Source organism: Calidris pugnax, unplaced genomic scaffold (genome assembly GCF_001431845.1).
Source record: "Calidris pugnax isolate Ruff unplaced genomic scaffold, ASM143184v1 scaffold15, whole genome shotgun sequence".
NCBI classification, from domain to species: domain Eukaryota; kingdom Metazoa; phylum Chordata; class Aves; order Charadriiformes; family Scolopacidae; genus Calidris; species Calidris pugnax.
In genome coordinates, this window is record NW_015090774.1 from 707,746 (window position 1) to 721,024 (window position 13,279).

Below are 13,279 nucleotides of genomic sequence, written 5' to 3' on the forward strand. Positions count from 1 at the left end.
TAGGAAGTTCAAGAATGTCTAGGAAATAACTGACTAGACTATATGTAAGTCACTAAAAATAACCACTGGTACCCACTATGAAGTTATAAATTCTCTTCTTTCCATTCATTTTCAGGAGTACATATTCCAGATTACTTACTACATAATACAAATAGGGATAGTCCAGATGTAAACAGATTTACAACGATTTTAACAGCTTTGCCTAGAATCCTTTCTACCATGCAGAAAACCCAGGAACTACTTTGCCAACTCTCTTCTCTTTGATAGTGACAGGCATTATCAGCTCATTAAATGTAGCCACCATCTTAACTTTTTATGTTGATTTTTCAGTTTGTACCTTTTTGACACGGAGCGCTTGTCTCAGCAAACATTATTTTTACAGTTTGTTTACAACCCTTTTATTGTAGTCAATTTAAATGAGTGTGGTTTTGTCTAAAAATAATTTTCTCAGACAATTTTATAAAGGCTTCCAAATTTAAAAATCACATTTCAAGTTAAACAGGTATAAAAATTTATAATTGTCTACTTTCTAATATTCTGAGCATCTTCGGTTCCTGAAGTCTGGCATATAAACAAGCAAAAAATACTACTCAGCAGAGCCTGGAGCTGCATCCCCCATTCGTGAGCTCAGGTGAAAGGACAGTCTGACACCTGAACAGCTTTAGGAAACCAGCCAACACAGAACCCGCATGTCCGGATTACAGCATAAGGGAAAGACTGACCCAAGGAACACAGAATGGGGAACTTGCTCCTGGAGCATGAAGGTATAAAGTCTCCCGAACTCTTAGTTTGGGAAAAATGAGGAGGGAGGGTGTACAAGAAGTAACATGAGCATCATCACTGCCACTGCTGCCCGCCTTCAGAGATTACTGGGTTACTGCTGCTGCTGGCAAGGAGGTGCCCAAGAAAGAAGTTTAGGAACACACAACCTAGAGTTTGAGAATTAGGAAATGAACGCTTCAAACAACTTGAACTGGCACTATCGTTTCTGGCACAAATCTCTTCAGTAGTAGAGCTTCTATTCCACTTTTTTTTTTTTTATTATGACCAAGTTAAAAATATCCCTACTGCCAAATTATTATAACACTTTACCCTGAAAACTTGATCTGCAAAGTAACACCTATCCACACGCATACGAAGTCACTTAAATGAGGAGAGGGGAAAAAAAATTTTAATATTCCTAGAACGCCTTTTGGCAATGGTTGTGCACTTGTAAGAGCTGTCCCAGCTTTAGCGCTTAGATTCAAAGAATGCAACTCTACTGTTGAAATACCAAGACAAGACACACACACACACCAAAGAGCCCCCAGAAACCCAAAACAAAGTTGGGGAAAAAGAGCCAAAGTGCATATTCAGTGAATGGGAGAACATATATTTTGCAGTTAGACCCAGCTGTTCATAAAATAACCAGCGCACAGTGGATTCTCTGAAACATCAGTTTGTGAGAAACGTTAGGTGTGCAATAGACCACAAGAGGAAGTACAAAGAGTCACGAGAGAAAAGTGCAGGCAAACTCACAAAATAAAGTGGATGAGCAATGCAGTCATGAAGAGCAAAGACAAACAGCTTCAAGTCCTTCCTGGTTGAGGATTTGGATAGGCTCATTCTTATTACAAGTCAATATTAGGCGCAGGAGAGAGGAGACATATTCCCCAGGATTACTCTAACTTGCAAGTACGCACCACAGGAGAACAGTGGTATTGTAAACCACTCACAGACAGGATGCCGTACAGATTTGGGCAAGACAGCTTCGGGAATCATATAACAAGGAAAATGCATGTCTAGAAATACTGCAATACACATTGTGCATGACACCTACTAGTGTCAAGCAAAGATTTTTTTAGGACCGACATACCAATACTAAACAGAAGCAAACAAGAAACAAGCTCCATTCTTCTGGGCACTATATGCCTTTTATTTTCACAGATGTTACGAAGAGATGCAAAGTCATTTTGTTTCAAGCTGTGAGTTTCAAGCTACCTGCAGTTTTCCCACAGCAGAACTGCTTCCCATTTTGACAATTCAGAGTACTGAGTGGCAAGTTTACACCTGCTTGTCAACCAAAGAGAGAAGGCATCAAATGTAAAGCAGTTAGGCAGTATAAGACTTTTATCTTAGAAAAAATGATAGTAACGGTGAATTCTCTAGGGGCATTTGCTATAGTGCATGAATGATTTCTTTTTAAGTTTACACTACAGCATATTAAAATTCCCTTAAATAGAGAAACAGTATTGATAACTATCTGCTTTCAAATCTGTCATGCAAACATTCATATTGCGTTTTTTCAAAGAAGCATCTACGTTGCCAAGGGATACAGCACATAAAACCCTTCACAGGTCCACCAAGAAGAAAGGCATCTAAAAGCAAAAAGTAGCAATACACCTGGCACTTTAATAATCATGAACTTAATTTCTTTCACAAACTCCACATCATAAACTTCAGTGGTCCAACAACCTCAAAAAGGAGGTGCAAGTTCTAGATCCAAATAACTACCATTTTGGAATGTCATTCCAAAAATAAATTTTTAAGTGCCTAGTCTAACACAATTTAGCTCCAAAAACACTTTTAATTTGCTTTTAAGGCCTTGTCTTACCTAATTCAGTACTTTAAAGTGTGACATAGCAAATTTACTATTTAACACTGAACATATTTCACTACCAGCACACGATTTTCCACTGTCACACTTGCTGCTGTTGGTTTTAGGTGAGAATTGACACATACTTGTTTTAGAGTCAGCTCTGCATTTCTGGATAGGGAAAGGAAGGATTTTGGACAAGTAGGGAAGATAATATGAAAGAATGCGGTCAATCTTCGGCTTCAACCTCGCTGACCTGCACCCTCCTCGTTTAATTAAGAGGCTCCAAGAAGAGCCCATGATCTCCCTCTCTTGTGTAACGGCAGCCTCACTAACCAAAGCCATGAGCCAGTATAAAGTGAGCAACTCAAGCGGAATAACGCTCCCAACGCTGTTTACGCGGGGAGGAGACTCTGCATCCTCCAACCTGCAGGGCCCCCACTCTTCCCCATGCGAAGGAAGCGCTGCCACACCGAAACGGGGGACGAGGCGGCAGGCTGTGCGAACACGCGGGTGGCTCCCCCTCAGCCCGGCCTCTCCCGTTTCGGGGGAAGAGGCCAGGTAAGCTGAGGGGCCCGCCAGCAACCACCATTTCTGCCCCTTCCCGCCTGCCGCCCGCAGGACGAGGCGCTCTCTCGCTGAGGAGGGCCGTGAGGCGGGGGCCGTGAGGCGGGGGCCACCTTCTCCCTCCCTTTCCCCCCGCGACGGCAGGGCCGGAGCCGCAGCCGCCGCCACGGCCTCCTTCGCTCCGACGCCCCTCCTCATCACCTGGCGGTGCCGAGGCCACCGTCCCCCCACGCCGCGGCCCTCCGCCGAGAGGAGCGGAGGTCAGGCCGGGTGGCGCCGCCTGCTGCTCCCCGGCGAGGCGCTGGCTCATCCTCCTGCGGCGGCGGGGCGGAGACGCCGCGGACACCGGCTCGGCCCCCGGGCCCCAACGGCCGCTCCGCCAGCCAGCCCCGCCCCCTTCGGCCGGGAGCGGGGGGGGGGTGAGACGGGCCTTCCTGCCGCGCAGGCGCCTGCCGAGCCTCGGGGGGTCCGCGGCACCGCCGCTACTTCCGGTTCCGGCGGTCCGCCGCCGATGCGGGTCCCTCCTTTCCTCCCGCCCGGAGGGGCCGGCCGTTAGGCGCGGGCCCGGTGAGGGAGGGCTGGGCCTGCGCTCCGGGGCCGCCGGCCCTGGCCGCACTCGGGTGGCCGGCGGAGACGCTTGGTAAGGCGAGAGGCGGCCCTTTCCGTGAGGGCGGGTGGCGGGGCAGGGTGGCAGCTCGCCGCCGCGCAGGAGCGGGCGGTGGCGGGGGAGCAGGAGCTCCCTGTGGTTGGGAACGGTGTCCCGGGTAAAGGAGGTGGCTCGGGGTGGCGCGGCGGCCTTTGGCTCCCGGCCGAAGCGGGAGGAGCCCAGGCGCTCTGAGAGCGGGCCCGCAGAGCCTGCAAAGCGTTGCGGCTGGGCGGGCCTTGCGGTTTGAGGAACCCGCCACAATTCCGTGTGGTTCAGGCAATTATTCTGTCACCTGGTGACCCCCGGGAAGGGGAATCGAGGGGAAAAAAGGAAACCCGAGGGTTGAAATATAAACAGATGAAATAAAATAAAACATAATTAACATTAATGATACTAAAGAACCAGTAGTTCAGGCAATTATTCTGTCACCTGGTGACCCCCGGGAAGGGGAATCGAGGGGAAAAAAGGAAACCCGAGGGTTGAAATATAAACAGATGAAATAAAATAAAACATAATTAACATTAATGATACTAAAGAACCAGTATTTATCCCCATACCAATATAAAATACATGAGTATTACACTCAGCCCGTTCTATCAGTATGAAGCTGGACAGCAGATGTCAGGCACTGCGAGTGCTACGGCTTCGGGAGGGAGGGAAAGGCTCCGTGGTCCAGCACTGGGGCAAGAAGTTCTCAGGGTCATGGCCACCATGGGAGAAGGAAGAAATCTCCCCTTATTTATTTTGGGTGTGACATTCATATGAAATAATCCTGTTGGCCAGCTTGGGTCAAGTGCCTGGGTCTCGCTCCTCGTCCCTGCACCTGGTAAGCTTGAAAACACTGGGACCTTGAAACCTGCATGCCGTAGCTGGCTGTAAAGTAAATATTTTCACACAGTCATGGCCACCATGGGAGAAGGAAGAAATCTCCCCTTATTTATTTTGGGTGTGACATTCATATGAAATAATCCTGTTGGCCAGCTTGGGTCAAGTGCCTGGGTCTCGCTCCTCGTCCCTGCACCTGGTAAGCTTGAAAACACTGGGACCTTGAAACCTGCATGCCGTAGCTGGCTGTAAAGTAAATATTTTCACACATTCAGACACTAGAGTCTTCTAAAAACACAGCTTTCCCAAGCAGTAGAAGAGACCTTACTGAAAAGTAAAATTACTGAAAGATAAATTAATCCTGTGTTGCTCAGCCCAGGACAGCAGGTGAAATGCAGATACGGGGCTGAGGGTGACTCTCACGTCCTGCTGCCCCGACATGGGCATGGGGCTGGTGAGGCCTTCCCTTAACGTACATTGACAGAACAAAGGTTCCAGAAAAATGCTGTGGCGCGTTTGGTGGTTTGTTTTTTTCCTCAAGGAAAAACAACGGAATACCCGCAGGCTCGTTTCTGCAGAAGGCCAACACAAGTGGGCACGTAGGGAACGACTGAACCCACACAATTAAAACCAGACCAAAAAGGAATGTTCTAAATTACCACCCTGCGCTCCTTCCTTTCGTGGTTTGAGGTAAAACAGCCAACTTACTGTTCAGGAGTTGCCCAAACCACAGCAGCTCCCACCAACAGGCAGCGGAGGCGCAGCCCCGCCGCACCGGACGCGCTCCCTTCCCCCTGTAAATCCCTGCCCAGGGAAGGCACGTCCCGCCGATGGCAGCGGCACCGGCAGACATTCACAGCCGCTTCATTCAGTCATTTTTCCCCCCAAAAGGCGGAGAAGCGCCGCGGGGAGCCCGGAGCCCCGCCCCCTGGTTGTCACGTGACCAGCCCGCCCGCGCGTTACCACGGTGAAGCACCGCTAACGCGGGGAGGGGGGGCGGTCAAAGCGAGCTCTCCGCCTCGCCCAATGGCAGCCGAGCGGCGGGGCGGGGCCCCCCATAAGGGCTGAGGGGGCGGGCACGAGGCCGCGTTGAGCGGCCGTGGCAGCGGCGGGCGCAGCGGGGAGGTAATGCTGGCTGGGGGGCGAGGCGGGCGAGGGGGCGGGCACGAGGCCGTGTTGAGCGGCCGTGGCAGCGGCGGGTGCAGCGGGGAGGTAATGCTGGCCGGGGGGCGAGGCGGGCGGGGCCGCCCTTCTGCGGGGTAGGCAGCGGTAGCAGCCGCCGCTGGCGGGGTTAGGTCTGTGGCGGGTTGCTTCTCTCAGTCGTCCTGAGGCGGGGGAGTCCCCGGCCGCGCCTCTCACCCTGGCGCAGGTCTTGCCCCAGCTGTGCGGGGGTGGCGGCCTGGTGGGGCCCGGCTGAGGAGCGCGGCCCGGCCCGCTGCCGGGCCTGGGGGCATCGCCTGCCGCTGGACTGGGGCCTGGTACCGCGCCGTACCGCTTTCTGCCCGCCCGGTCGTGGCCTGGCCGGGCGGTTCGGGTTTGTTGCCTCAGCTTCTCTGCGCCCCAGCCGTCGGTCGGGCTGGGACTTGTGCCCCAGCACAAGCCGCTGCCGTGCGTGTCTGTGATGGGTAAAACGACTTCTGGCCCAGGGCTTGAAGAGCCAACGCCCTGTCAGCCCCGAGATCTGTTCTCAAGACCCGTATTTCCCCTACTGTGGGTGAAAATAAGCCATCTAATTCATACAAAATTGCATACCCTGTACCTCCTTGCCGACAGGCTGCTTATTGATCATTTATCTGTGCACAGAACAACGTGCAGTGGGAGATGTAATCTAGCTGGTTTACCTGCAGTACAGCATAGCTTGTTTCATAAAGAAAGCAGGACTAGGAAGAGAACTTAGTAAAGCTAAGTGAAGATAAAATCGTGTCCCACCTGTTACATTTTGTCATTGCCCAGAAGGGACTATTGATGCTAGTACTGAGTCTTTTTTTAGAAATGCAACTTCACACTAAACTTACCTTTCCATACTTGCAAGGCAAAAAAACCCAAAACCCACTAAGACGTTGCAGGCCTGTTGTTTTCAGTGTTTTCTTTCCTGGTAGCTATCCTTAGTCTTGGTTGTTTTCCCATCTCCTGTTTTGCAGAAAAGATTACTTCATTTTTTTGTGTTTTGTCTTGCTATACTAATCAAGTTTATTCTTTTCAGTCTGCTTCCATACATCTTCCTGAGACTAGTAGCATTGTGTTTAGTGCATGGTAATTCTGTGACAAAAAAGTGATCCCAAATCAGGAGGAAGAGCCTCACCTGATATGTGTGTGAAGTATGGATCTAAGCTAGTAGGGTCTCTTGTAAGGAAGCTGGATACAGCTACGCATAAATGCTGTTGGTGCTCTCAAGTGAGACTTGGATGCAAAAAAGCTTAGGAACCTTTTTGGCTTTTTTGGCTTATAGAAACTTCCTCAGGGCTGTGGAAGCTCTTTCTGCTGTAGAAAAGACGACCTTTTAGTCCACCATGAGTTTGTTTTGATGTTTATCCCTTTGATCTTTGTTTCATCAATTTGCTTTGCTGTTCTGACGCTTCTCTACATTGCTATACCTTCCACATACAGTTCACTAGTGTCTGATTTTTACCAAAGTGTTTTTTAGGACCTTAACATTCAGCTAACTAACCTGTTTAATCTCAAAAGGTAGCCTCAGTGATCAGATAGTGTACTGAAAATACTGATTTGCACCATTTTGTAATGAAATTATTTCTGTGCAAGATAGAAAAATAAATTATCTAAGTTTTCAGTCAGAATTAAGGTCACATCTTTCTATATTGAATAATGATTCTGAACTTGATGGAGATCTCTTTGAATTCAGTCCACTTTTGGGCTCATTATAGTGACTAACTTCCAAAATATTGAATTTAGTGCTTCTTAAGATACAACATGTAGGAATTTTATTTCCCCATGCTATCATAGTTCTTCCAAGTAGAATTGAATGAAAGATTGTTAACCAGGCGCTATAGCTTTGTATGATGTTTGCATGCCAGCTGAATCAGAAGTTATGGCACCGACTACTTGCTTTATTTAACGATAAAACACATGCGTTTTTTAATACTGTTTGTCAAGAGGAAAGATTAATCCCATTTTAGCAATGCAACTGTTTTTCTACACCAAGTGAGCCAACTGTACCAAAATGGAATTGAGACTAAGAGTCTAAGGGACTAGATGGTTTACAGAAAAGCTACAAAGCGCGTGATGCAACTGAGACAAATGGGTTGACATTTGCAATTAAAAAAAAAAAAAAGTAGTATGACCTGGCAGGCTGGATGACTAAGTGCAACTAACTATATCTGTTTTGTGTTTGCCTAGTACTTGACTAAAGATGCCTTAAGAAGATAACTATGGATAAATATATTAAAATAAGAAAGATTGGAGAAGGTTCCTTTGGGAAAGCAATTCTTGTCAAAGCTAAAGAAAATGGGCAACAGTATGTTATTAAAGAAATAAACATCTCTAAGGTAAGTGATTATTATTAATTACTGATTCATTATTTTTGTGTTCCTGCTCTCAAAAATCATTGTTTTCTTTCAAAAGATGTCAAATAAGGAGAGAGAAGAATCAAGGAGAGAAGTTGCTGTGTTGGCTAACATGAAACATCCGAATATTGTCCTGTATAGGGAGTCATTTGAAGGTAAGATTGATTAATACAGTAGAAACTGAAGTAATAAAAGTAAGTGACTGTCTTTGCACTACTTATTGCAGGTAGTTTGAAAGTCAGTGTGTTTTCTCTCTTTAATCAGTATTTTTCATGCTTTTATTGCTTGCTTCAGTTCTGTTTGGTTGTATTTTTTTCACAGTTCCCCTGCACATTTAAAATTAATAGTAATTTAAAAAAACCCACACAACAATTAAACAGAAGTGTTCATGTCTCTTCCTTACCTGCATCAGTTTTGATTGATGCTTAAAAAAAGGGTTATGTTCTCGTGTCTCCAGAGTATAAGTCTCCTTGAACACTTGTGTGTCAACCAACAATTTGAATGCTTGTGCATGTTAAATATGAGTATGGTCTAAATTTGAGTATTGATAACTTAGCAAGAGCAATTTTATTTCAAGATCTGTTCTCTTAAAATGCAATCTTCAGTAATTATAATCATATAATTGCTTTCAGAGCTGGAAAAATAGATGGGACTGTTTGCTTCATCAAGCTATGAAGGAAGGCAAAATAAATTCCACATTGATTTCACAGTGAATGTCTTGGGTGATGAACAGAATAGATAAAAGATTCTAAGAGATTATTATATAGGTTAAAATACTATTGAGAAACCTAAATATTATTTGAGATACTGTTTAGGAACACTGGTCTTTTCTCCTTTCCTTCCTTTTTGCTGACTTTCATATGTCTTTTGGGGGCTTTTTTTTAATCTATTAATTAAATTATAATTTTGTGCTATAGTCATGTTGCGCAGCCGTAGTCTTCTGATTTATAAATCCATGCTTCTGTCTTCTCTGTAATAGAGGCCTGTTCTTTAAGTCTGTTTTTTTCTTTTTTCTTCTTACAAGGTAGATCCTGTAATCTGTAGTTCACAAGACTTCATGTTTCATCTTTGTTGCTAAAGCACATTGACTTTGAACATACTGATTTGGTTTATAAAAGAGAATTATTTCAGCAACAGGTCTGTAAGAAATCCAGGCTCCTACGATCATTTTTAAAAATAATACCAATTATGAAGCTTAACCAAGATACAAACAGCTGTAAGCAGAAAAGAAAAATCCTGGGTTTGATGTTTTGAAAGACAAATCGCAGAAGCATTCTGTGGGAGTGAAGTTTAAGCCAATATGTGATGATTTAATTAATTTTTTACTCTAGGGTGCTATGACTAACTCTTTCATAAAATATAAGAGTTTTTCTTTTGAGCAGCATGTGATTGATTTTATGCATTTATTCAGCTCTTCTAAAAATCACGCCTAATACGCGAGTATTGTAGTTCTTGTTGTTTTGGTAACTTGCAATGTACGTCTGCCTAATCTTTTTTCGTCAGTAACTGGAAAAGATTGCATTGGGGAACAAAGAAATGTATTATTTATACCTCCTAGTAGAAACTCATGTAGGATTTCTGGAAGTCTCCCCAAATTTCATTAAAAATGGGGAAATAATTGTTTTCATCTGTCATTCTCTGCTGGAAGTTTTATTATGGTTCTTCAGGCTCTGAAATGAACTGTATTTCTGATATGAGAGCTGGTGATTGTCACTTTCTTGAGCTTTGCACAAGTAATACCTTGTCCAGGTAAAACTCTAAGAAATAATTAGGCAAATAGAAACAACTTCCTAAATTAGAACTAGAGACCTCTAATTTTAGAGTAGAAGATCTCTAGGATGTTTAAAAGCAGGTTGAAGAATAGTTTTATATTGCATTTGTAAAGTGACTCTAATTTCATAGTGGTTTTGAAACCCATTTTGGGGCATTGATTCAGCAGATGTCACTTTGTTCTCTCCATATCAAAGCAGTTACCAGAAATAGGAAACTGAAGTTGTGAAACTCAAAATAGTAAATAAACTGGAAGTTTGAAAAAAAGGGCTAATAAAAGATATCTGAAGCTGCATGTGAAAAAGTTAATATTTTTTTTTGTTGTTGCTTTTTCTGTGACTGCAGTGAAGATATTCAGCAACTTATGTTAATGATTGGGTTTGTTTTTTTCTTTTTGAAATAATTTGTGTTTTCATTTACAGAAAATGGCTGTCTCTACATAGTGATGGATTACTGTGAAGGAGGAGACCTATTTAAAAAAATAAACGCCCAGAAAGGAATCTTATTTTCTGAAGATCAGGTAACAGCAAACTGCAGTGTTTTGCTGCATGATACTTCTTCATGAGCTTTAAATTATTTTGTTTCTCTTCAGTAGATGTGGTTGCTTAATCTAAAAGAAGGTTCTCAAATTGTGATTCTCATTCATCAGCCATCAGTCACAGTAGCATCTTAAAAAGACTCTTCTCCATGTGGGAGAGGATTTTATATACAGATTTGATTAAATTAAATTAAAACAGATTATGTAGCATTCAATTTTTTGGTTAAAACTGATATATGTTTCCTTGTTTAAAAATTCTTTCTATGCTTTTATGCCTGCATTCAGTGGGATCTCAATTTACCTGTGGTTGGAAAGGCTTAGTAGTGTATTAGGTGTATTGATGGTGTTTAGAATAGGGTAATCATAAAACTTTTTAGATATAATTTGTAAAACTTTTCAGTTTTCTAATTTGGGCTCACCTTTACAAGAAGAGCTTACAATGGAAAAGTGAAAATTACACCTGGCATTATACTGTAATTCTGGCATGTATGTACCTCTAAGTTGGGAATGTGAAACCACATGGAAAAAGCTTATACATGGAAAAGTTCTTGTAGTTAGTCCCTTTATATATTGTCTTTTTTATAAATCTAAAAAAAAAAGTTTTGTTGCCTTGTTGGTAATCATTGAGTTATATGCTGTTTGGTGTCTTTCTCATTGAAATACACTTTGTACTATTTTTCTTTTTAAGATAAAATACGTAGAATTACTGGATAAGTTTTTCTGTAAACATCAGTATAGCTTTTTAGACTCTTGGTTAGTTACCTGACTACAAGAAGACTTGTTGTACTGGTTACAGCAAAAGTATAATCTTTAAGATGCAAGTTCCAGGTCTTAAACATTTTAGCTAATCAAATTCATATTGTGTACTTCCATTACATTTTAATATGTAACAGAACTAGTAGTCTCAGGCTTAATACTAATCTGGGTAATAGGCATCTTTCATTTAAAAGTTTGCAGTATAGTGACAGTACTGTTATGTTTTTAATTATTTTATGGTATAAATGAAGACAGGTTTGTGGCAAGAGGGGAAAATCTTTAGTTATAGTTATAAAATGGATTTGATAATATCTTCAGTTATATAACCGGGGAACCTTTCAGATAAATAACGGTGCTGATGTTGCATTTTCTTTTATGCATAGATTCTGGATTGGTTTGTACAAATCTGTTTAGCACTAAAACACATACATGATAGAAAAATCTTGCATCGGGACATAAAGTCACAGGTATGTAGGTAATTATTTTTTAACTGAACTTACTTCCAAAGTGATTACATACGTATCTTTCTACGTATGTAGCCATAAGTTGGCAAATTATGGAAAATAGTCTTTTTACATAAACATTTCTAATACTGGACACTTTTTTTTGCTTCAGAATTGTCAGGATGAGGTTAATATGATATTTGTACAAAGATGAGGCTATTTGATGCAGCTACTTGAGTATTACTCATATATTTATGTGTGGGGACAGAAGAGGTTATATTTTAGAATGTGTAATTAGTGTTTTCTTTGATTTTGATGAAGTAGGACTAGAAAAAGTCTGGTGTTTCATAGTAGTCAATAACGCTACTGCTAGTTACTTCAGAGTGACTGAATGGTAGAAAACTTCATTCTTCCCAAAACATGTTGAGAACAAAAAGTGTGCAATTGTATGAATGTTTTAATTAACAGACTTCTTAAAATTTCTATATCAAGAATATATTTTTAACCAAAGATGGAACAATACAGCTGGGAGACTTTGGGATCGCCAGAGTTCTTAACAGGTAACTCCTTTTTGGTGCTGTTTTCTCTGACTTAGTCTAAATCGCTTTGATCTAGGAAAACACAATCTGTGCAGTTCATGTGAGTTAACTATTAACATTCATTCTTATTTTTTCCTTAGTACTGCTGAGTTGGCTCGCACTTGCATAGGAACGCCATACTATTTGTCGCCTGAAATCTGTCAGAACAAACCTTACAACAATAAAAGGTACTAATAAGCATTTTATTAAACGGTTTTGGTAAGGAGAAGAAAGTGAGTTCTTTAGAAATCTGAGTCTGTTCTGTTTAACGATGGTGAAACAGCCATTAGTTCATCTCTTACCCAAGAAGGTACTGACTCTCACTCTACAAGTCAGACCTTAGTAGGTCTGTGCAGCACAAAGCAATGTGATGCAGAGGTGACTTAGCTAGATCTAAAACTCAGAGCATTAAGCTGTGTTTTTAGTTATGGTGCTCTTTTTGCCTATCTACGTGCTAGTTGTACTGTCTTAGTTTTATGCAGTGTGAATGTGAAAGCGTGTTAAGGATGAAATGACAAACACATACATAGATAGGTGGCTCAGTTTGCTTAGATAAGCATCATACAGATACTTTACTTACACGATTGTGGTTCTGGCAGTAGGTTGTATCTGGTAATGCTGTCCCTCATGTAATTTGTTAATGCTATTATCAAGTTAGTCTTAAGCTTCACTAAGCTGCTGTATCCATTGCTGTGAGTGCCTTACATTAATTTCAGTTGGTTTCTTAAAAGACAAAAATTAGAGCAGTTCCTTGCCCCTTAATTTCTCCCATGTGGGATTTATTATCCAATGCTATTCTAACCAAATATTGTAATCCTGTAATGATTGAGGGTAAGGTAAGTCAATGTCAAACAGTGTAAATTGACTTTAAGACTTGTACTTGCTGGACTGGGTTGTGGTTTTTGTTGGTTTTTTGTTTATTTAATTCAAAGACCTCAGGTAAATGCATACATTTAAAGAAAAAAGCCTTTGTCCATATTTTGTCTAATTTCTCCGATTGGGGTGGCTCAGATGAAAAGTTCTGAATAGAATCTGGAGCCCAGATAGCCCCATCTGGTTT

The 13,279-nt window shown here is 42.6% G+C and overlaps 1 protein-coding gene across 11 annotated transcripts in view; it reads left to right on the forward strand.

The window, feature by feature from the left end:
- Positions 1-3,663: 3,663 nt before the first annotated feature.
- The window catches only part of NEK1 (NIMA-related kinase 1), a 49,299-nt gene continuing 39,683 nt past the window's right edge, over positions 3,664-13,279 (forward strand). For 8 of the 11 annotated variants that reach the window (XM_014943757.1, XM_014943794.1, XM_014943812.1 and 5 more), the window contains exons 1-7: positions 3,664-3,782; positions 7,968-8,116; positions 8,193-8,289; positions 10,327-10,424; positions 11,582-11,665; positions 12,134-12,201; positions 12,321-12,407. In XM_014943757.1, the coding sequence (XP_014799243.1) occupies positions 8,000-8,116; positions 8,193-8,289; positions 10,327-10,424; positions 11,582-11,665; positions 12,134-12,201; positions 12,321-12,407 (551 nt within the window). In that variant the 5' untranslated portion in view covers positions 3,664-3,782; positions 7,968-7,999. Of the gene's footprint in view, positions 3,783-5,664; positions 5,739-7,967; positions 8,117-8,192; positions 8,290-9,158; positions 9,272-10,326; positions 10,425-11,581; positions 11,666-12,109; positions 12,202-12,320; positions 12,408-13,279 lie in introns of those variants that run through there. The other 3 variants (XM_014943765.1, XM_014943829.1, XM_014943844.1) reach the window with 3 other exon arrangements.